General features: G+C 44.4%; 1 protein-coding gene across 8 annotated transcripts in view; it reads left to right on the top strand.

Moving 5' to 3' along the window:
- Nucleotides 1-21,050, top strand: part of Ttc3 (tetratricopeptide repeat domain 3) — a 97,453-nt gene that overhangs the window by 62,354 nt on the left and 14,049 nt on the right. For 7 of the 8 annotated variants that reach the window (XM_038344860.1, XM_038344859.1, XM_038344861.1 and 4 more), the window contains 10 exons: nt 981-1,232; nt 3,332-3,378; nt 4,304-4,360; nt 5,366-5,436; nt 6,035-6,199; nt 8,924-9,956; nt 11,039-11,104; nt 14,243-14,392; nt 18,771-18,910; nt 19,808-19,876. In XM_038344860.1, coding sequence (XP_038200788.1) covers nt 981-1,232; nt 3,332-3,378; nt 4,304-4,360; nt 5,366-5,436; nt 6,035-6,199; nt 8,924-9,956; nt 11,039-11,104; nt 14,243-14,392; nt 18,771-18,910; nt 19,808-19,876 — 2,050 coding nt within the window. The remainder of the gene's footprint in view (nt 1-980; nt 1,233-3,331; nt 3,379-4,303; nt 4,361-5,365; nt 5,437-6,034; nt 6,200-8,923; nt 9,957-11,038; nt 11,105-14,242; nt 14,393-18,770; nt 18,911-19,807; nt 19,877-21,050) is intronic. The other variant, XM_038344857.1, reaches the window with a different exon arrangement.

The following is a 21,050-nucleotide window of genomic DNA, read 5'->3' as shown; positions in this document are numbered from 1 at the left end:
CTTACAAAGGAAATAATTTCTAGTTCATGGAATTTTACTTCTTTCTCACAAAAATCCATGCAGTGGAATCACTCATGTATATGTTTAATTTGGAAGTCAATTTATTTGATCATTTAAAAAAGGATGGAGGGAGAAATAGTTTGCAGGAGGGAGAAAATTAGCATTGCGTGGTGATGTTGTCTGCTTGCGTCCACCTGCGGAGTGCAGGAGTCATCGCTGTCAGAGACCAGATAGGGAACGTGCGCTCACTGGCAGTCAAACCTTTATTAAAGGTGTGGGTCCTTTTGTTTAAAGGTGCGGAATTCTCTTACCATGGTGCCTTCTGTGAGCTAAGTGTTCCGTCTAGAGGAATCAGCCACCAGAATAATTTTACAAATGCTATCTTGCTGACTTGACGCCTAGGCCTATCCTCGGGTGCCCTTGAGGTGTGCAGGGAAGCTGAGCTCACTTTGTTCTGCTCTCTGGAAGCATTTGTGAGGAGTGGGCTTCTTTGTCACTGATGTGGAGTTTTCGGGCTTGGAGGAAGAGAGCGAGGAGCCATGATGTTTTGGAAGAAGAGAAACAAGTCTTGGAGGTGTTAGAGGACTCTGACCAACATAGTCCTTTTCGTGGCATTTGGGAAGATTTGCATATTACACATCTTGGTGGTATGGAATGTATATAGGAAAACATTGTAAAACTTTTGACAATTCAGTTAGAAATGAAAGTCAAGAATTAGTGAAAATTATATTTTTGAGGGAATTTAGTGTCATCATAGAACTGCTTGGCTCACTGTCCTCAGCTACTGAAGAGTCGTTATAGCTATCTCGGTGTTAGGTCTTGTTTGTGAAATGTACCATAGTTTAACTAGTTGATCAAGTATTTGAATATTGTCACTGAAAAGTATGTAGACTGCAAATAGAGCTGCTTCCAGAGGATGTGACGATTGGGGGTTCTGCTGAAGATTTGACTTCCGTGATTTGGACTGTATTCTGTTTCAGGCTTAGATGCCACAGGACCGTTCTTTACTCGATACGGAGCATCTCTCAAGGAACTTGATTTTAGCGTCATGACTTTCCTCTGGAATGAGAAATACGGCCATAAACTGGGCTCTATAGAAGGAAAGGAGCTGGATTACTTCTGCGAGCCCGAGTCAGTGCTGGAAGCCCGCTGTTTGATCTGGCTGCTGGAGGAGCACAGAGACAAATTCCCCGCCTTGCACAGCGCTCTGGATGAGTTCTTCGACATAATGGGTACGTGAGCACAGTTGGGTCTGTAGTCTCTGATGCTACGGATTGGGGACCTACCTTACTTTAATACTTATTGACAAAAACTGGTGTGTGTGGGTGGTGTGTGTGTGGTTATAATGTTTGTGTTTTCTGCGGAGTGGGGTAGAGAACAATTTAGAGTCTTATTGAGAAGAAACAGGAAGAATACTGAGTCTCAGCTAAGGTCTCGGCCTTTGATCCTTCCCCTGTGAATTCTGTGGGACAGGGGAGACTGCAGATGTGGAGAGGCGGATCGGACAGCGTGTGGGTGGGGCTTAGATACCAGGGTGGGAGGAAATGGGATAGAACTCACCTTGGCAGAGTAGCTCGGTAGCAGCTCGTTTACTTAGCTTCCCTTGGGCTTTCTTCATTGTTATAATGAACTGATTTGGTCTGTCTGATTCTGTTACTTAAAAATTTTAACACTAAGCCGGGCGGTGGTGGCGCACGCCTTTAATCCCAGCACTCGGGAGGCAGAGGCAGGCGGATCTCTGTGAGTTCGAGGCCAGCCTGGTCTACAAGAGCTAGTTACAGGACAGGCACCAAAGCCACAGAGAAACCCTGTCTCGAAAAACCAAAAAAAAAAAAAAAAAATTTAACACTAGAGTCTGTTATACTAGTTATTGCTTTGTTTCCCTTTCTCTTAGCGTCAGAGTCTATACGTTGTTAAGTATGAGTTTTCTGGCTTCGTGCCCTTTGTTTTTGAGTACACGCTAGGAGTTCTGACCTTGTAGTGCCGCCGTGTATCAGGACGCTTAGTGTAGTGCAAGGCTCCTACTGCTGTTTGTTTTTAGAAGAGGGTGACCCTCAATGGCTGAAAGGGATACCATATTTAATAGCCTGGACTATTGCCATTAGTTCTGTGTTGGAAACTGCCATACAAGACCAATAGCACAAGTCCCTCTCGCGTGTTCCTGACACACAGCATACCTAGCTGCCTGGCTCTCTGCATAAAGCCATGGAGAAGGCATCAGGTTTCTGGCCATGTTACCCCGTCTCCCAGCTCTCCCTACATTTCTCACTTGAGACATTTTTAGTTTTACCTCTTCTCGTTTAAGATGAGTTTGTTAAAACTTTTCAGAATCCATTGGCTGCGTATTCAGTATCTTCACGAGTGATATGATAATTGGGAACCTCAGCCATCCTGAACTAGACATGCATACTTACTTCCATGTGGGATTCTGTACAAATAACCAAAAGCCCCTTAAAAGAAATATGGCTGAACTCGCCTGCCCGTTTTCTTGCATTTCTATTGGTATCATCTATCTAAATTTTCACCAAGAGACTTAGAATTAGTCTTGACTCTTTTCTGTTGCTCTTGTTATATCTACTTTGTCACAGTCCAGATACACTTTTATCTTCGCTCTGTCCTTTCCTGTTCATCTCGGTTCTGTAGGCCAACATCTACATCTTTTCCCACGGTCAGATTATTACAGTAGTTGAGACTCTGACCACTGTGTTTCTGAGCATATCTTATTGCCTGTAGAAACTTTTGTAGAAACAGTAACTCTTCTGTATGGGAAACATTTGCTTGGTGTTGCCTACATGTTACGGTCCTGTCGTCATTCCCTGTGCCAGCTAAGCTCATCCTTTAATGGAATGACCAAGTCGTTCCCAACATGGATTCCTGCTGCCTGTTCATCTCCAGGCGAGCCTACAGATCCTGTCCTCCCTGTCCTCCTTGGGCTTCTTCCCAAAGACTTTGCTGGTCTTCCAGCTTTTCTGTTGCTTATTTCGTTGTGGCGTCTGTGACACTGAGTTATGGGGACTTTTTCTTTCCTTCCTTCCTTTCTTTTTTCTTTGGTCTAGAACATGAACTCATTGGCACCAGTCATCTCTGTATTCCCACGTCCTGGCATAGATGGCAGCAAAAATGCTCTCAAAATATGCTGGCTTGGGGTGAAACTGTGCCTCTCTGTAGCTGAGCTCTCATCTATCTCGTCAGTCATTTTGCTCTCAGTTGTCGACTGAGTGTGTGAGTTGTGTGAAGAAAGAGCATAGCTGGGCTGGCAGTCCCGGGGTGGCTTGTGAGCGTGTGATGGGTACAAATGACTGAGTCACCTCAGACACTTGTGTCCCCGCAGATAGCCGGTGCACTGTGCTACGGAAACAAGACAGTGATGAAATGCCGGTAAGTCCTTGAGTCTCGGGGTTCTCTCTTAGACGGAGGAGCAGAGGAGAAGCCAGGCAGTGTGGGTCCTTGAGTCTTGGGGTTCTCTCTGACGGAGGAGCAGAGGAGAAGCCAGGCAGTGTGGGTCCTTGAGTCTCGGGGTTCTCTCTGACGGAGGAGCAGAGGAGAAGCCAGGCAGTGTGGGTAACACCCCACACCCACACAGAGCACCTGTGTCGTTACACTACTGGAAATGGAGTTTGGTGGGTAAAGAGGTGCCTGTCATGGCCCAGTGCCCTGAGTTACATCCCCAGCAGTGCATAACTGGGCACGGTGGCACAGACCTGCATTGCCAGCACTCAGGAAATAGAAACAGGAAGACCAGATAGATGTTCGAGGGCAGACTAGGCTTCATGAGACCCTGTCTAGACAGTCTTCATAATCTTCAAGTTAATAAATGTTCATTTTAGAAAGAGGAAAGGAAGAGTTCCTTTATCAAGAAAGATGGTAGCATTTGTTCTGGATGGAGGAGCACAGGAAACTTGTACCCAGGACCCCTGTTGGTGTAAAGGAGTTGTTGTGGAGTCACGTTTCCTCAGAGACCATGTCTGGTTTTCATGCTCTCTGGAGGAAAAGTCTTGTTTTCCAGTGGACAGAGGATCATCTGTCCTTGGAAAGTGCCTTACGCTACTCTAGTTGATAGGTGTTGCCTGATGTGGAGAAAGGTATATGCTGCTTCCTTCATGTTTCTGCCCAGTTTCTGGCCACATACTGGATGTCTGCTTTAACCAGTACCTGGTCTGATGCACTCAGCTGTGTGCACTCCACTGCAGAGATGCCCATACACTTAATATATGGCTAGTCAGAGAAGTGAATGTGCTCGTTTTCTTTGAGATTATGACTCTACTCTTGGAGGATTCATTGATGCTCTTTTTCATTTTTTTAGTTTGGATGTATCAAGGTAAAAAACAAAGGCAAGAAAAAGAAGCCAAAAGATTCAAAGGTAAGGAATTTTCTTCAGTGGTGATTCTGTCGTGAATATGTTAGTGAGAAAGAACAGCTTGTGGAACAGTTTGAAACACCTGTCTGAGTGAGCACATACGAGACTCCGTGAGGTGACAGCAGAACAGAAAGCAGGAAGGTCCCTGGGTTACTCAGGTGCCGCTGGTGCCCTGAAACTTGCTGGCCAGCTAGTCCAGCCAAAGTGGGGTAGTCCAGGCCCAGCTGGTGAAGATACATGATGGCAATCTGTGGCCTCCACATACATGCACACACATGCGCGTGGCCACCTGCAAAAACCCATCAACACACACACCACAGAATCCGTGCACTTACAGAAAAAAAAAAAGTGAAGAGCATACTAGCTAATACATGCTTACTAGTAATTCCCCTTGACTGTTACGAGCAGATAAGAAAGAACATTTTTATGGTATCCAGAACTGTCTAAACCAGTCAAAGTGATGAGTTCCAGCCATCCCATTACCACCATCAACAGGTTGCTATCATCTGTCCTTATCATTTCAGCTTGAAGCCCAGGAGACAGAAGAGCGTCACTTTAAATGTTGAGGGAAGGTCTGCATGCTCTAGTGTAGAGGGAGGGGCAGCTGGGAGACAGGGTAAGAAAGGGGTACAAGCTACTTGGGGGTTTCCGCACAGCTTAGCTTTGCATTTTTGACAAAACATGAATATTTAGTTACTTTCTTACACCATTTACATTTTTTGGAAACTACCCTAAGTTTTAATTTTCAACCTATTTCTAGCTGTTAAAATTTATAGTGCTATATTCTGTTTATGAGAAACTTTGAGTAGATGCTTTCAATATTCACGGTGGGTGTGCATGTATTCATGTAAATTCTCATGAATTTCAAAGGTGAGCATTTTTAATCCGTAGAATTCTAGAGTAGACTGGAGTCATTTTTAAGGGAGAATGTTTTTTTCATTTGCCATAGAATCTCATCATTTTTAGGGTGGGATAATCTCATTGCCACTCTTTTTTCTTTCCAACCAGCCAATGTTAGTGGGATCTGGAACAACATCAGTAACAGCAAGTGGTGAGACTGTTACTCCAGAAGACCATACGTAAGTATAAGTTCCTCAGTAGAATGCAGGTGTTTGTACTTTGAAAAGTCATGCCACGCCAGACAGTGGTGGCGCACCTTTAATCCCAGCACTCGAGAGGCAGAGACAGGTGGATCGCTGAGTTTGAGGCCAGCCTGATCCACAGAGAGTTCCAGGACAGGCTCCAAAGGTAGAAACCCTGTCTCGAAGAAGTGAAAAAAGAATAAATAAATAATAAGAATCACTCCAACTTACTACAGACTTGATTTTCCTTCTATCTTTCCTTCCTACCTCCCCTCCTGTCATTAGAGATATGAATCCATTATGATAATCCTTACTGAGTTAATGGCATGGCTACAAGAATTAATAGCCTTAAGAATTCGTTCAGGTTGTGTTAAAGTCACAAGAATATGGAAGGAGAGACTTAGGTAAAATAATTACTGACACAGATAAAACAAAAATACGTGATAGGAATTATGAAATTGACACATTTGGAAACCCTTTTATTTTAATTACATATTTTTATAGGTTGATTTTTTTTCCCCTGTGCTCTAGTATCTTCGTCTGCAATTAAATATTCCTTTCCAAAAACTTATTCACAATTTTTTTTTTAACCCAGCAGGCGCAATTCAGATTCTGCAGGCCCATTTGCCGTGCCTGACCACCTCAAGCAGGATGTTGAAGAATTTGAAGCCCTTTATGACCAGCACAGTACCGAGTATGTTGTTCGCAACAAGAAGTTGTGGGACATTAACCCCAAACAGAAATGTTCGACTCTGTATGAGTAAGTAGCCTGGCATTCCTGTGGCTCTCTTACGAGACTGCCAAGGAACGATCCAACCTGTTTGTGTCTTCTGTTTATTATCGTGTTTAGCATTTGACGCGCCTCTGGGGAATCTGTATTCAGAACCTTTGCCGTTTATTTCCAAAGCTTATTGAGGGTTTTTTATTTAGAGTCCAGATCATCATTGGTTTGTCGGTTTGAGCTACTGATACTGCTGGTTTTTTGCTTTTAAAACTGTCCTGACAGGACTGGTAAACCAGGCCATGTTCTTGGGGGTTTTGAGAGCGTTTTACTGTCTTTAGAAACCGAGTTGCAGGTGTGTGTGCCCTCTGCCGGCCAGCCCTAGTGTCGTCTAACTGTGAAGTCCAGGCCCTCTCTCACAGGCTGCCGTCCTCGTCGCTGTGTTGATGGCTGTCCGCCACCTACAGTCACAGTGTCAAGTTAACGTAGCTTGGGGAATTCGTCCCTGTTTTAGGGAAAGGGGTCCCAGTATGCTGCCATAGCTGCAGCTCAGTGACTGGTGAGTTACGGTGAGAGAAAACCCAGAGCCTTGTCCCGCTGCCCCGTGTTGGGGAGGGAAGTGTGCTTTTCTGTCTAGGTCACTTTTCTCCTTTCAAACAACAATGTGAGACTTAACAGGTAGCATGAATGATGGGAATAAAGCAACCTAGTGTAGAGTTCAGAAAACTGAGAGGCTCATGGCCATTCTGAGCATCTCATTAAATAAGTTGTACTTGAGTCTTTCTTTAAGAAAATAAATCGGGGGCTGGAGAGCTGTCTCAGCGGTTTAGAGCACTGTCTGCTCTTCAGAGGACCCGGGATGTGGGTGCAGGTGCACATGGAGGCTTATGTCAGGGATCTTCTTTATTCATTGAGGCGGGGTCTCAGTTGAGCACAGTGCTCACCAGAATCACTAGTCTAAGGAGCCAGTTGCTCCAGGAATCCCGCCTTAGCCTTCGGAAGTGCTGGGAGTAGAGGTAGGCTACCACACTCCCAGCCTTTGCATTCATGCTGGGGTCTGAAAGCAACTCCTCAAGCTTGCAGACCAAGTTTCACTCACTGGCCATCTTTCCGGCCCTGTGTGTTAATATGGGTATAAAAATGCTGCTTTGCGGTAATGCTGCGGTATTCATTTTGGGGAGTAAAACCATATAGTCTAAGAAACAAGATTTAATGTAAACTTGCATGCGCATGTACGTTGCTGCCCTGTTAGCAGGGGCAGCTCATGGGCACTGCAGAGTTGATGTGGCTGATGTTTATGTCAGTCTCCACACTCCTCAGCAAGGGTCCCTGCTCCAAAGATCACAGTGACTCTTTTCACCTTATATTCCCTCAACCCTGGGCTTTAGCACGTTTCTCTGTAAGAATGACGGTTGTGGGAATAGTCTTAGAGCAGAGCTGCATTGACTGTGACTTGGAAAAGGACAGAAGCGTTTCAGAAACAGATTCTTCTGTGAGGAAAATAATCTCGTTAAGACACATTAAAATGGATCCTGGGTGACGAGTATTTGGGGCAGCAGTGCTGGCAGAACGGTGTTGCAGCGGGTGCAGAGGTGTATCTGTGCGTTTGGAGCATAGAACGGGGTTTTTGGTGCTCAGAGGGGCGTGTAAACCTATTTCAAGTTCGTGGTCTCTATTGCACTGATTAGCCATGAAAGCCTTCATGGAGTCTTCTGTTCCTGGAAAGGCCATCTTAGTGGTGTCTGGGGTGCTGTGCATATGAGTTGTATTTAACTCTTTCGTAAGGAATACAAAATTTATTTGGAAGAAGCTACTTCTTTGAGCAAAATACACCAAGATCTGGAATGAACAAGACCAGTTCATAAGTGGTGTGCGACCGAGGACTCAGATCCCATGGATCTGGGTCTTGGACCGTGGGTTATTAGTCAGGTGTGATGCATTTCATTCCTCTGACCGGTTGCATGTTCCTCATGAGCATTTTAATGGATTTATTGTCTGAAAATTGAATGTTTCTGCTTTTAAAAGTTTGCTTTGATGACAAGAGTTATTTGAGGTTAGTGAACAGTTATCTCATATTGAGATATGAGTTATTTAGTTTGTTTGGGTTTTTCCCCTTATCTGGCATTTTTGTTACTGGTATTCTTAATTTTTTTCTAATTAAATTTTCTTGATTTTTTTCCATTATTTTTTTACATATATTGTCTAATTATTAGTTGGAACTTACAACATAAGATCTGACTTTTTTTCTTTCCCTGAAAGAAGGCCTTAAGGAATTGTGTTCTCAGGGCAAGTGAATGTAATAGGAGACTACTCATTCAGTTCCCGGCTGCCCAGACCTAAATCACGCAGAAACCATATTAATTGCAGCACTGTTTAGCCAAGAGCTTAGGTGCAGTCCTAGCTAGCTCTAACATCTTAGATAAACCTATGTAATTTACCAGAGGCTCATGGTGTGTCTCCCTTGCCTCTTGGGCAGCTCCAGGACATCTCCCTGACCCCACCAACCACTCTTTCTGTTGATTTCCCACCTGGCTTTACTCTGCTAAGCCATTGGCCGAAACAGCTTTATTCATTATTCAATAAAAGCAAAATATACACAGAAGTACATCCAGATCAAGTGAATTTCTGCTTGTATCAGTGATTTCAATCTGGATTTTATTGTTGGGGGAGTTGATACCAGAGTTAAATACTTTTGCCTGAGGAATAAAAAAACAACTTAGTACTTTCTTGTAGTAACTTAATGTAAATACTGTTTGTCCCAAGTTACTTCTCTCAGTTGTTGGAAGAGCATGGCCCCTTGGATTTGAATGACAAGGTGTTCTCTGAAGAGGATGAGTTCTTCCCTGAGGAAACTCGGCAGATGCTGGAAAGAGCAGGAGGCTTGAAGTCTTTCCTCCTGGGGTGTCCTCGCTTTGTTGTGGTAGATAACTGCATTGCCCTGAGGAAAGTCGCCTCGAGACTCAAGAAGAAGAGAAAGAAGAAGAACATGAGAGCTAAGGTTGAAGGAATGTCAAAAACAGGAGAATATTTACGAGTTAACCTACCCCTGCATCCAGCTGCCAGGGAGTTTAAACCAGACGTAAGGAGCGCGGCAGCGTGTGAAGACGTGGCGTGCGCAGCAGCGTGTGAAGACGTGGCGTGCGCCGAGTCCCCGAGGCCCCCACTGGACTCTGACAGCTCTTCTGGCTCAGCCTCTGAGGACAGCAGACTGGAAGTGGTCTCTTCTGACTCTCCCACCCCACTCTGTGAGGATGTGCACGAACCAGCCTCCTCTCCTTCCCCCACACCAGCTCCCGAAGATGCCAAGCCAACATACTGGGCTCAGTCACACGTGGTCTCGGGGTTCTGCTCATACCTTCCCTTCCAAGGGTTTGACGTCAGCCAGTCGAGTGCAACGTACGTAAACGTGGCGCCAAGCCTGTCACAGTTCACTGGCGTCCACGCGCCTTTGGCCAGCACCTCTTCTGAGCACCCCATGCAGAGGTCCATGCCAGTGGTGCCATCTTTTGTAGCCAGCGACAGAGCAGATGACAGTGCCACTGCATATTTCGAGGGTCACAATTCGTATGCTGAGAATGACTCTGGTGACCAGATTGCCTCTGAAACCCAGATCCTTGAGGAGCCCTTGGGAGTATTTGTGAAGTCCCAGAGCAGCTCGGCTGATGCTGCTCCAGCTCTGAGTGAGCCTGACCGACACAGCAAGCATGGAGGGAGCTCAGACGGCTACTCTGAAGCTTCTCTAGAAAGTACCTGTGGGGTGGCAGATACTCCACCCGCATCAGAGGCTGCTGTGCAGGTGAGGCTTTAAGGGGAAAAGAACATTTAATAGAAACATTTTCTTTTCCATTTTATGCGTGTGTGTGTATATGAAATGTGTCTGTTAGCAGGCGCACATATGCCACAGCATGCATGTGCACATTACAGGCTAACTTTAAGGAGTCCCATCCTCTCCCTCTGCTGTAAGATCTGGGGATTACACACAGGTTATCAGGCATGCAGAGCAAGTGCTCTTAGCTACCTGAAAAAGGTGTTGGTACCAAAGCTAGGTTTACCTTTTCACCGCCATTATGTCTGTTTTTCTAAACACAGCGACTTCATCACACAGTGGATGGGAAGCACACACATGCTAACACAATGACATCACACAGTGGGTGGGAAGTATACACACATGCTAACACAGTGACCTCATCACACAGTGGGGGTGGGAAGTACACACACATGTAACACAGTGACCTCATCACACGGTGGATGGGAAGTACACACACATGCTAACACAGTGACCTCATCACACAGTGGATGGGAAGTACACACACATGCTAACACAGTGACCTCATCACACGGTGGATGGGAAGTACACACACATGTAACACAGTGACCTCATCACACGGTGGATGGGAAGTACACACACTGAGAGTGTGGCTCAGTGAATGAGAACTTGTTTAGGATGTGCATAGCCCTAGGTTCCAGGCAGTCCCTTAATTAGTAATGAGAAAAAGAAGCATTTGGGCTGCCTGTTCCAGGACCTGCAGACGGGGACAGTGAGCATTGTGAGAAGTGAGTGCATTCCTACCAGCATGCAGACAAGTCCGTTCTCTGTCATGTCTTTTTGGGGTGGCTTCACTGAAGTCCTAATAGAGTTGTGCTCCCCTTAAATTTTCTGCTTTCTAGCAAGCTTGGGGGAAAAATGTTAATACTCCTAAGCAATATTAATTTTGGTTATACTCTAAATAATGTTTTCCTAATAGTTTTTATATGAAGAAATATAATTTAATCGAAAGAATTGGAAAAATTGTGGGAATGTTTTAAACAGTTGCTCAGGGCTTACTTGACTCATCTAGCCGAGGTCCATCAACCTCTAAGCCGTTGTTTTCCCCATAGGTGTCTAGGAGTGTAATGGATCAGGGCATCAACACCGAGCCATATGGACCTTTTGAGACACAGCAGGTGAGTCAAAGTATATTACATTGTTTAAATATTTCATTTTATGATAACGTGTATACACACGTGTGTGTGTGTGTGTGTGTGTGTTGGATTGGAGCCAGCTAATTCCCAAAATTACTGTGGACTAAGCTTATACTGCAACAAAAGCTAGTTTTTTGTTTAAATTTGAGAAGAAGAGGCAAAGAAGAAAGTTAGATGTTGTTTCCCTCTGTGTATTAATTCAAAGGATACTGGCTTTGTTTTAGCTGGTGTGATGAGCATGTATTAGTATATAAACAAGGTTACTCACGTGACTGACATCCGAGATGCCAGACTTGAGCCCCTTTAAGAATGGGTCAGTTATCTTTCTTAAAGGTAAAACATCACCACTAGTATTTATTATTGTTCTGGAATATTAACTATTAAAATTATGTATGAGAAGAAAAGGAGGTGCAGTTATCATTACTTATGGAAATTAAGATGAATAACTGAAAGGTAATTACTTACAAGATATTTTCCACATACTAACACCAACTTACTAACTTGTAAGAGAAAATATCACATTTTTAGTGGTAAAAATCCATTTCAGTTTAGCTAAGCTGCTATTGAGAGACTTAATGAAGAGACGAGTTTTGTTTCTTAATTCAGGACAGTCTTACTACACGTGTAAACCTAAACAGGGTTTAATAGTTTCCACTGAGGCAGGCAGCAGTGGTGCACGCCTGTAATACCAGTACTCTGGAGGCAGAGGCAGGATCTCCATGAGCTCATCTCATGAGCCAACCTCAAAATCTAGTGGCTTAAAATAACAATAAACATTTGCTCTGTCACAGTTTTCTTGGTCAGAAACTTGAAGCTGCTTGGGAATTCTGGGCCTGGAGGAGTAAATATTCTTAATACAGAAGGGTTTGCAAGTCAGTTAAAGAGACAGGTGTCACAGACATGGGAATTGGCACAAATATACAAGCCACAGTAAATGGAATGCTGCTAACTTTTAGGCATTAACAAACCAATTCCACATGCATGGTTCTGAAAGAAGTAAAATGCAGCTTTCTGGGGAGGGCGCTGTGGAATTGCTTGCACCAGATAGGTGTGTGGGGACCAGTGGACAGGTGACCGCAGCTTTCTGTGGGGAGCGGGTAGGTGTGTGGGGACCAGTGGACAGGTGACCAAGTGTTTTGTTTATAATTTTAACAGCCAAAAACTAGATACAATTTAAAGTTCTACCACTGGTGGCTGAAATGCTTTGCGTCCATGTGTTGAGATACAGTGTTTATTTAAGTAAACAGCTGTAGCTAAGTAGACAGAAATGTGTTGCTTGTGCTATCTGAGCAAGACCTTTATAGTTCTCATAAACCCAAGGGCCTTTACATGATTTTAAGTACGTGTTAGTAGAAATGATGAGAAATTGAAGATGAGCTACATTCATCTTATCCAGGCTAAGTTTTTTCTTTGTTTTCTTGTCTTTTTCAGACAGAATCTTACTATGTAGCCTTGGCTGGCCTCAGATTGATTCACCTTCCTCTGCCTCCTTAGTGCTAAGGTTAAGGTGTGCACCACCACACCCGGCCCATGCTAATTTCTTGGTGTGCAGTCTTACTTGATCATTTACATAGAGTTAAGTGACATCTTGTAAAAGGAATCTGGTTTTAATGCGTCTGGAATTTGCATTCTTCTGTTCGTAACTGTTAGAGAATTATAGCTTGTTTGCTCATTTCTTTACAAGAACATGTGGCAGTGTATTCAATGTCTCAATTGTTGAGCACTCAGAATGTGCCTGCTTCTCGTGTCGACATGCTGTAGTGAGCCGGTCTGTTTGACACAGCTCTGCTTAGGACTGAGTCAGGTAGGCGCTGCTGCTGTTCACAAACGCCGTGCTCAGTCCTGAGGCCGTCGAGAAGACTGCTCACTTTCCAGTCCTCATCTCCTGTTTGTTTCCTGGGGCTTTGAGACTTGGCCCCACATCTCTCACCCTTGATTTTCTATTTTGTAAAAGACAAAAATTACTTATTTGTTATTAAAATATGAGGAATTTTAAATATAACGTAAAGCAGCCATCTAATGTCCCAGCTGTCTCTGTTGGTTACTCAGATGTAGAAGTAATCGATAGGCCATATTCACTGTGATTTTTTTTTTTTTTTTTTTTTTTTTTTTCCAAATTGAGAGTAAAGCAGAGGTAATCAGTCTTTATCGTCAAATTTTGCTGTGTCAAGTAGGTGTGATAGTTTCCCTTATCCACGGTGCTAAGTCTCAAGACATAGGCTGAGGTCCTCCAGAGCACCGTGGTTAGTCTGTCTATGTTGGCTGTAATTCAGTGTAATAAAGTGTATTGTTTTGATATCTTGATTCCTTGAGGTTTTAGTTGCAAAGTCCTGGTGGGGGGGGGGGGGCACGCACAAATAAGTTGTCCAGGGTGGCTCAGGTCAGTGCCCCCAGGATTGACTTCTGCAGCCTGACCACCACAGGGGGCAGTCCTCTGATCCGCGGTCTGCCATACCTCGGACACAACACTCCTAGCTGAATGGGAGCTTGTTGAAAATTCTACAAAAGTGGTATGTGTTGTTTATCAGCATTTCATAGGTCGGTATCACAGCTTGCTTTTCTATTTGTGTGATTTTAAGCTAATCCATGGTAGATAACAGAAAACAGTTCATTGGTAACAATTTGTCTTTTTAAAATTACCAGCAAGTTACCATTGGAAGCACTCAAAAGAGTGATAGCAACACTAATCTACTCTACTTACTTGTCTTACTAGAACAGTTCCTGATGTTAATTACAGAAATATTCAAATCAAACTTTGATCTAATATTCACCCTTAGAAAACGAATTTTCAGAACTAATTATAGTTTATAGACTGAGGTTTAATTACACATTTCAGTAGTAAAATAATAGTGTTAGAAAGAGCTGATTTAGCCAGGAGATGGTGGTGACACGCACCTTCAATCCCAGAGGCAGGCGGATCCCTGTGAGTTCCAGGCCAGCCAGGGCTGTTACACAAAGAAACACTGGGGGGGGGGGGGGGAGCTGGCTGGCTTTTAGAGGTTTTAATTTTTGGATTATTACATTTCCCATATAAATTTTCCTTTTACCCGCCTTTGAGACAATTAAAGTCAGATCAGTTTTAAACAGCTGCTAATGGATGCCTCTGTGATTTACTCTTAGGGGGACCTTTCCCAGATTGAAAAGGAATACCACCTGTTAAGAGACCAGCTGAGGGCCGCATGTGAGAACTATGAGCAGATAACACTCCAGAGCTCAGAAGAGACCCAGGACCTGGAGGAAAAGCTGAGAAGGAATGCTGAAGAGAACAAGGTGATGCTGTCTGAGACACTCCTTGATGGCGCGTGGCTGAGTGTGAGGCCAGTGTTCTTGTAGCTTACACACTGCCGAGTGAACACCAGTGTTCTTGTAGCTTACACGCTGCCAAGTGTGAGCGCCAGTGTTCTTGTAGCTTACACACTGCTTTTGAGACGTTGACTGTCTGATTCATCTGTAATTCCTTGTCCCTGGTTAACTCTTCAGTGTCTTAGGTCCCAGGACGAATCCTAAGGCAGTGGCACCTGTGAGTCCTAGAGGCAGGTTTGCTCCTATCCTAATAGTTCTGCTGTGAACAATTCGGAGGGCACTTGCATTACTTAATTTCACTAAAGTTTTGTTGGCTTATCTGAAATATTTGGGGAGTAATTGCTTATTTCCTGGGTTTACTTTAACACGTGTAAAACTTTGGTACCCAGTGGAGGCTCAGGAAGTCGTGGGTCCACTACTGCCCTTCATCTTCTTCCTTCTAATAGATGTCAGAGGAGCTGTTGGCGTCCGTGCTGTATTACAGTCTGCTGGAGTACCTGGTTTAGACGTCACAAGCAGTGGAGTGGTACCGGTTAGGGAAGCCTGGTGCTTTAGTGGAGCAGTGAGATCACAGATGTGAGAATGCTGTGCTTCCTATCCATACAGGGAACAGAGATACTGACCCATTTAAGAAAACTGTTTGAGGGGAAAAAAGTCTGAATTGACAGCTGGAATAATACATTAAATAGTAGAAAATTAGCTTAATGTGACCTTAAGTAGGAAAGTCTCTATCAGGATTGAAGAGTTCCCCAGAAAGAAAGGTGGTTGGTCAAAGGGGACTTTGGTAGCGCTCCCCAAGCTGCTGGCACGCAGATGGCGCTGGAGGTGCAAAGGATAAGGAGAGGTGGTCATTCTCCTGTGGCGGGGGGATAAGTGGTAGAAACAAAATTTAAACCTGCTCAGCACATGACACATGGGATATAAGCTTGAGCAGATGAGAGGCTTGGTAAAATGGTCATACAGATGTGGTGTGCCTTGGAAAGGTTTGCTTGTGATCTCTGTGACCTCCTGTGTGAGTGACAGGCAGACTCGGGCACATGGGCACTCAGGTTTTCATCAGTGAGTGACACTTGTGACAGAGACCTCTCCGGCTTCACAAGCTGGCGGTCATACCAGGTACTGTATTCCCATAGTGCCTCAGGCCTGCGTGTGCACAGATGATTTTTACCCCGGGGACACAGTGTGCCCAGGAGGGGGACTGTGACGAACAGAGCTTGGCTGCTGCTGTGGTCTGCGCGGGGCTCACTGTGTCTACTTACCTAGTGCGTGTTGGAGCATAGGACAGCTGCCCTGTACCGGCTTCTCTAGTGCACTTTTCCTTTTGTGTGGCTTTGGATGTGGCGTCCCATGGTTGTGCTCAAGAACATGGTAAGTTCAGTTACTCCCTCCGTCACGTCAGGCTCGTCCAGTTTCTAGACTTTCTTGGTCAGTTGTTTACCCTCTTAAATTGCAAATCTGAGTTTCTTTGGTTGTGTTTACGCAAGAGTAGGTGAGAGTTAATATGATCATTTCTGTATTAATTATGAAGCAGCTTTGTCATTAAAGGGCAGTGAGTTTAAACGGCACGTGAACTCGGGTCATATTTTTGTTGGCAGAACTGTCTGTGTGTGTGTGTGTGTGTGTGTGTGTGTGTGTGTGTGTGTGTGTGTGTGTACAAACGTTATTAGAATTCCTTATCCTTTTGTTACCCGATCTTTTGGAGGTACCTTTGCCAAGTGGGTTCTCATGCCCTAGCATAACCTTGTGGTTGCACGTAATCTCACTTTCTAAAAGCTAGGTCCAAGTGAGATCATTGGCTCTGAGTATAAACAAAGGTGGGTGGCTTCCAGCTGCTCTGCAGGCAGACTTAGGTTGGTTGATCTTGGAAAAAGAAGTGACCATGTAGAATACAGGAGTTTGTCAATGTAGTAGGCATGAGGTTATCTGTGTCACAGAATGACTGGCATGTTTGGAATCAGCAGGGTTTTATTAGTGGAGGAAATGTGGACTTCTCCCCCTGCCCCAGGGGGAACCAAGACCTTTGTGCTTCTGCCACTTGGGAAGAGTGCACATGCCTCGTATCCGTCTAGAGCTCTCTCCGCTGCTGCAGGACCTTGACTACTTAGCATCAAGACCCTTGTCTAAGGCTGAAGAGGGGAAAATGGCCTCCTGGTCCCTATCTGTAGTGTGGAGTTGCAGGCAGGCCTGCTTTTCGTCCTGCCTGGCTCTTGGCCACCGGCTAGCTTATGCCCCAAAATAACATCACACAAACTGTATTCTTTTAAATACTGCCTGGCCCATTATTTTCAGCCTCTTACTCACATCTTGACTAACCCATATCTAATAATCTGTGTAGCACCACAAAGTGGTTTCTTACCGGGAAAGATTCAGCACGTCTGAACGGCTGGCTCCATCGCATCTCTCTCCCTGAGCAGAGGCACGGCGGTCTGTCTAACTTAGGAGAGGCGTAGCATCTGACTGAGCCATCTACCTCACTTCCTTTTTCCTGTTCTGTCTACTCCGCCCACCTAAGGGCTGGCCAATCAAATGGGCCAGGCAGTTTCTTTATTAGCCAATGAGAGTCCTCCATCATTTCCCCTTTTTCTGTTTAAACAAAAAAGAAAGGCTTTAACTTTAACATAGTAAAATTACATATAACAAAACAGTTATCAAGAATTACAGTTAAAATATTTATATCTACTTTATCTTCTATCATAACTAAGGAAAACTATAACTATCTATCTATTCTTTAACTCCATCAAAGACTCCAGAAGGATATAATATTACCTAAGTAAACAAGAAATAAGCAACTTCCAAACTCTAGAAATGACAGAGACATCTCGCTGCCTGGACAGTCACCCAAAGTTCTTTTGTACTGTTGGGGCATCCATCTTCGGCCTACAGGCCCACAGTTTCCAGGAGACATTTCCATGATGCAGGAAATTTCAAAGGCAGTTCAGTCAGTATCTGCTGTGTCCTGCAGAATGTCTTGGAGACTCATGAATCAGGAACCCCGAAAGATCATCTCACCTATAGGCAAGTTCAGCAGTCCTCTCTCTTAGGGTTCTCTGTGTCCAGTTTCTGCATCAGTCCAGGCAAGAGCAGTTTCTTGCCCAAATGGCTATCAAACTCCATAAGGAGCCTCTTCGATGCCCATTTTCTTCTTGAAGTAGCTGGTGCTGCCAGGAGCAGATGTGTCTCATTGTCATGAAAAGTCCTAAGTTATTAAAACATTAAATACCATATTTTGCAGTCTTTGCAAGATATGAAGAATGTCTATCTAAAATATATCTATGCACATCTAGAAAATCTAACTATCATAACTACAAGTTTGACTATTATTGATAACTATCCATTAACAACCTATATACATTACATTTTTAAATGAACTACACAATCACAATACCTTAATCAGTATCAGAAATACATATACATATAACAAGATTGACCTTAAATTTAAATCACTAAAGCAAAATCCACATCAATGCAAATTATTCATATCTATATCATATTTCACTTGAAGTCATTACTTCCTGTTATATCTGTAGGTTTATTATAGGGTGTGTTGTTCTTTCTGAGGGAGAAAGCCCCATGTTACTGTAGCTGAATCCTTGATCTCAGCATGCTTTGAACCAAAGCAGGAAGTTTAGGATCAGAATGTCAATTAAGAGCTAAGAGATTAAAGTCTTTCTCTAGGAAACAGGAATACAGGATTTCATTAAGCAGCTGGATTCCCTGATGCACTTCTTTCCTTAGAAACAGTAAAACAGATGATGTTTCCCCGTGGCCGTTGTTTCATCCACAAAGGTGTCCTGCCCCGACGCTTCACAGACACTGAAAGCTTTTCCTGTTTTTGTCAGTTCAGCTGTTTCAAAAAGCAGCAACTGCGTAAGGGAGCTGAGCCATAGGTCTGGGAGTGGCACTGAATCTTACTCTCCAGGGGAAGGGAATTAGCACTGCCTCAAGAGAGTTTCTGTGCCGTATGGACTTCGGACAGGTTTTCAATCCAAAGGCCTTTAATGATCAACCAGAGGTATCACAGTTCTAAAAACAAACAAAAGCTATTGGACTTGCTAGCTAAACCATGTGCAGATGACTTCCGGGTTAGGGAGCTATGTAGGCTGAAGGCCGAAGTGTGAATCCCATGTGCACATAAGGTTCTTCAGAGGACGTCCTGTGCCCAGTGCACTCAGTGCTGAAGTGTGGCTGCGCTGTGTTAGCTCAGTCCTGGGGCCCAGAGTGGCAGTGAGGCCACCAGGGCGCCAGCGCCTGCACATGAGGTGTCACCGCTCGGGGCTCTCGGGGTCCTTCCTTCCCCAAGACATGGATTGCCATGATCATGCAAGTCTTTTCAAAATGTTTGTAGATCTCAGAGACAGAATTAGACTGGTTCCTCCAAGATCTGGACAGAGAAATTAAAAAATGGCAACAAGAGAAAAGAGAAACCCAAGAAAGATTGAAGGCCCTGAAGAAAAAAGTGAAAAAGCTTGGGAACACCAGCGAAGCGTAAGTGGCGGCCGAAGCACGGCGTTGCTGTGCTGTTGTTGCTTTTTGAGACAGGGTTCTCTATCCCTGGTTGTCCTGGAACTCACTCTGTAGACCAGGCTGGCTTCAAACTCACAGAGATCTGCCTGCCTCTGCCTCCTGAGTGCTGGGATTAAAGGTGTGCACCACCACCACCTGGCTGGCATTACTGTTTTTAATATCCGGGGTTTCTGTTTCTTGTCATTCTTTGAACTTAATTTCAAATATGTATATCAAGTAAAAACCCTTTAAGATACTATTTTCACAATCGTTGTGCATCTTTAAGAAGCATCCATTGAAGTTTTTTACTTGAAGCTTTGTCTGAGCTGGCATGTTTTCAGATCAGTTATGTAAAAGTGAGAGTCAGCAAGGGCCCAGCTGCCTTTAAGGTTGAGCATGGGGGAGGGGGAGCCCTGGAGAAATGGCTCAGTACTTAAGAACATTGCCTGCTCTTCCAAAGGTTCTGAGTTCAATTCCTGGCAACCACATGGTGGCTCACAACCATCTGTAATGAGGTCTGGTGCCCTCTTACACACAGACAGAATATTGTATACATAATAAAAAGAAAAAGGTTGAGCATCAGTGTGAGCATTTTTACTGCATATGCCATGCTGGCTGGCTGATTTACTAATTTTTTTTTTTTTTTTTTTTGAGATGGTCTCATCTCACCGTGTGGCCCGGGCTATCCTGTAGGGTGGGACTCCAAGCGTGTGCCCTTGTGAAAACAGTCATTAAACCTTCCTCCAAGCAGCACAGTTGATGCAGTAAAGCTGGGCAGCCATGGGTTCGTGGGGAGCGTTATGGGTGTGGGTGCAGATCCCTGTGGGTTGCCGTGGAACAGCCTTAGAGATAATGAGGGTTGTGTGGCTGCTTCTGCAGGTCTGCCCAGAAGACTGAAGGATTGGGTAAGGAGTGCAGATCACATCTGGACCAGTCTGTGGGAATCAGGCAAGTCAAGCTTTCATTATTCTTGACATCTTTCACTACAATCTCAGTAGACTCTTAAGTGTGTCGTTGCCTGTCTGCCTCTCTTAAGTAATTCTTAAGGCTTGAATATGTATGTATTCAGGTTTCTACTTTTATTTCCTATTGTCAGTATAAGCACTGCCTAGATTTATTGCTATTATTTACTCCTTTCATTTCCTTGCTTTGAAGTAGGGTCTCACTGTAGCCCTGGCTGGCCTAGAACTCACAGTGATCCACCTGTCCCTGCCTCCGAAGTGCTGGGATTATAGGCATGTGTCACCAGGCCCCCCCCCCTTTTTTTTTAATTAACTTGAAATTGAAAGTGTATTTGAAGCATCCGTCTCCACCAGTAGAAAACCGTTGGTGCCATCCGAGTCTCAGCATGGACTGTAGTATATCGCTCTGTTATTGCAGGTTTGTTTCGTAATTGTCATTGTGAACCCATAGAGTTTCCTCTTCATCTTTATTAGTGGACACTGTGTTGTCATGAACACAACCAGGTCTCACCGATAGCAGCTATATTTTCCTTTGCTTGTTTAGCGCCATTTTACATCGTCTTGTCCGTCCCCGTCATCTTCAGTGGCCTTCTCTGTTACAACGTATGGCCATGATGGGACGAGAAATCACAGTAAGCAGGAGCCCAGCCTCACTAAGGCAGGTGCAGTGCTTTCTTTTGTAGAGCCCACAGACTTTAGTTTTTGTGTGTGCATGTAGGTCATGAAACAAGAGGGAACCATGAGAGGAGAAAGAGATCTTACCGTTTGAAGAGTGAATATGTTTGATGTGAAAGCAGGAGAGTGATGGTGGGGGAGTTAGATCAGCAGGAGGGGTCCAGACGCCATGGGAGGGAACAGAACATGGGGTTCTGAAAACGCCACAGTGAAACCCAGTACCTGGCTAGTTTTAAAAATCATGGCTCTAAACAGCTTCGTAATGATCACCTTGTTCCTGTTTTTATAACTATTCGATATTGAAATTTCTTACTTGAAATATAGAGGGTGTTTGAGAACAATTACCAGTTTATCTAAATCATATCCTCGAAAGTCAGGAAGCAGGAGCTGGGGCACTGGCTGTCAGCAAGCGCATGCCATGTGAGGACCTGAGTTGTATCCTGCGTCTGTGCATGACCATGGGTGCGGTGATGCGTGTCCTGTCA

Source organism: Arvicola amphibius, chromosome 10 (genome assembly GCF_903992535.2).
Source record: "Arvicola amphibius chromosome 10, mArvAmp1.2, whole genome shotgun sequence".
In the NCBI taxonomy this organism is placed as follows: Eukaryota; Metazoa; Chordata; class Mammalia; order Rodentia; family Cricetidae; genus Arvicola; species Arvicola amphibius.
The sequence above is the reverse complement of the archived record's forward strand: the minus strand, read 5'-3'. Positions and strand labels throughout refer to the sequence as shown.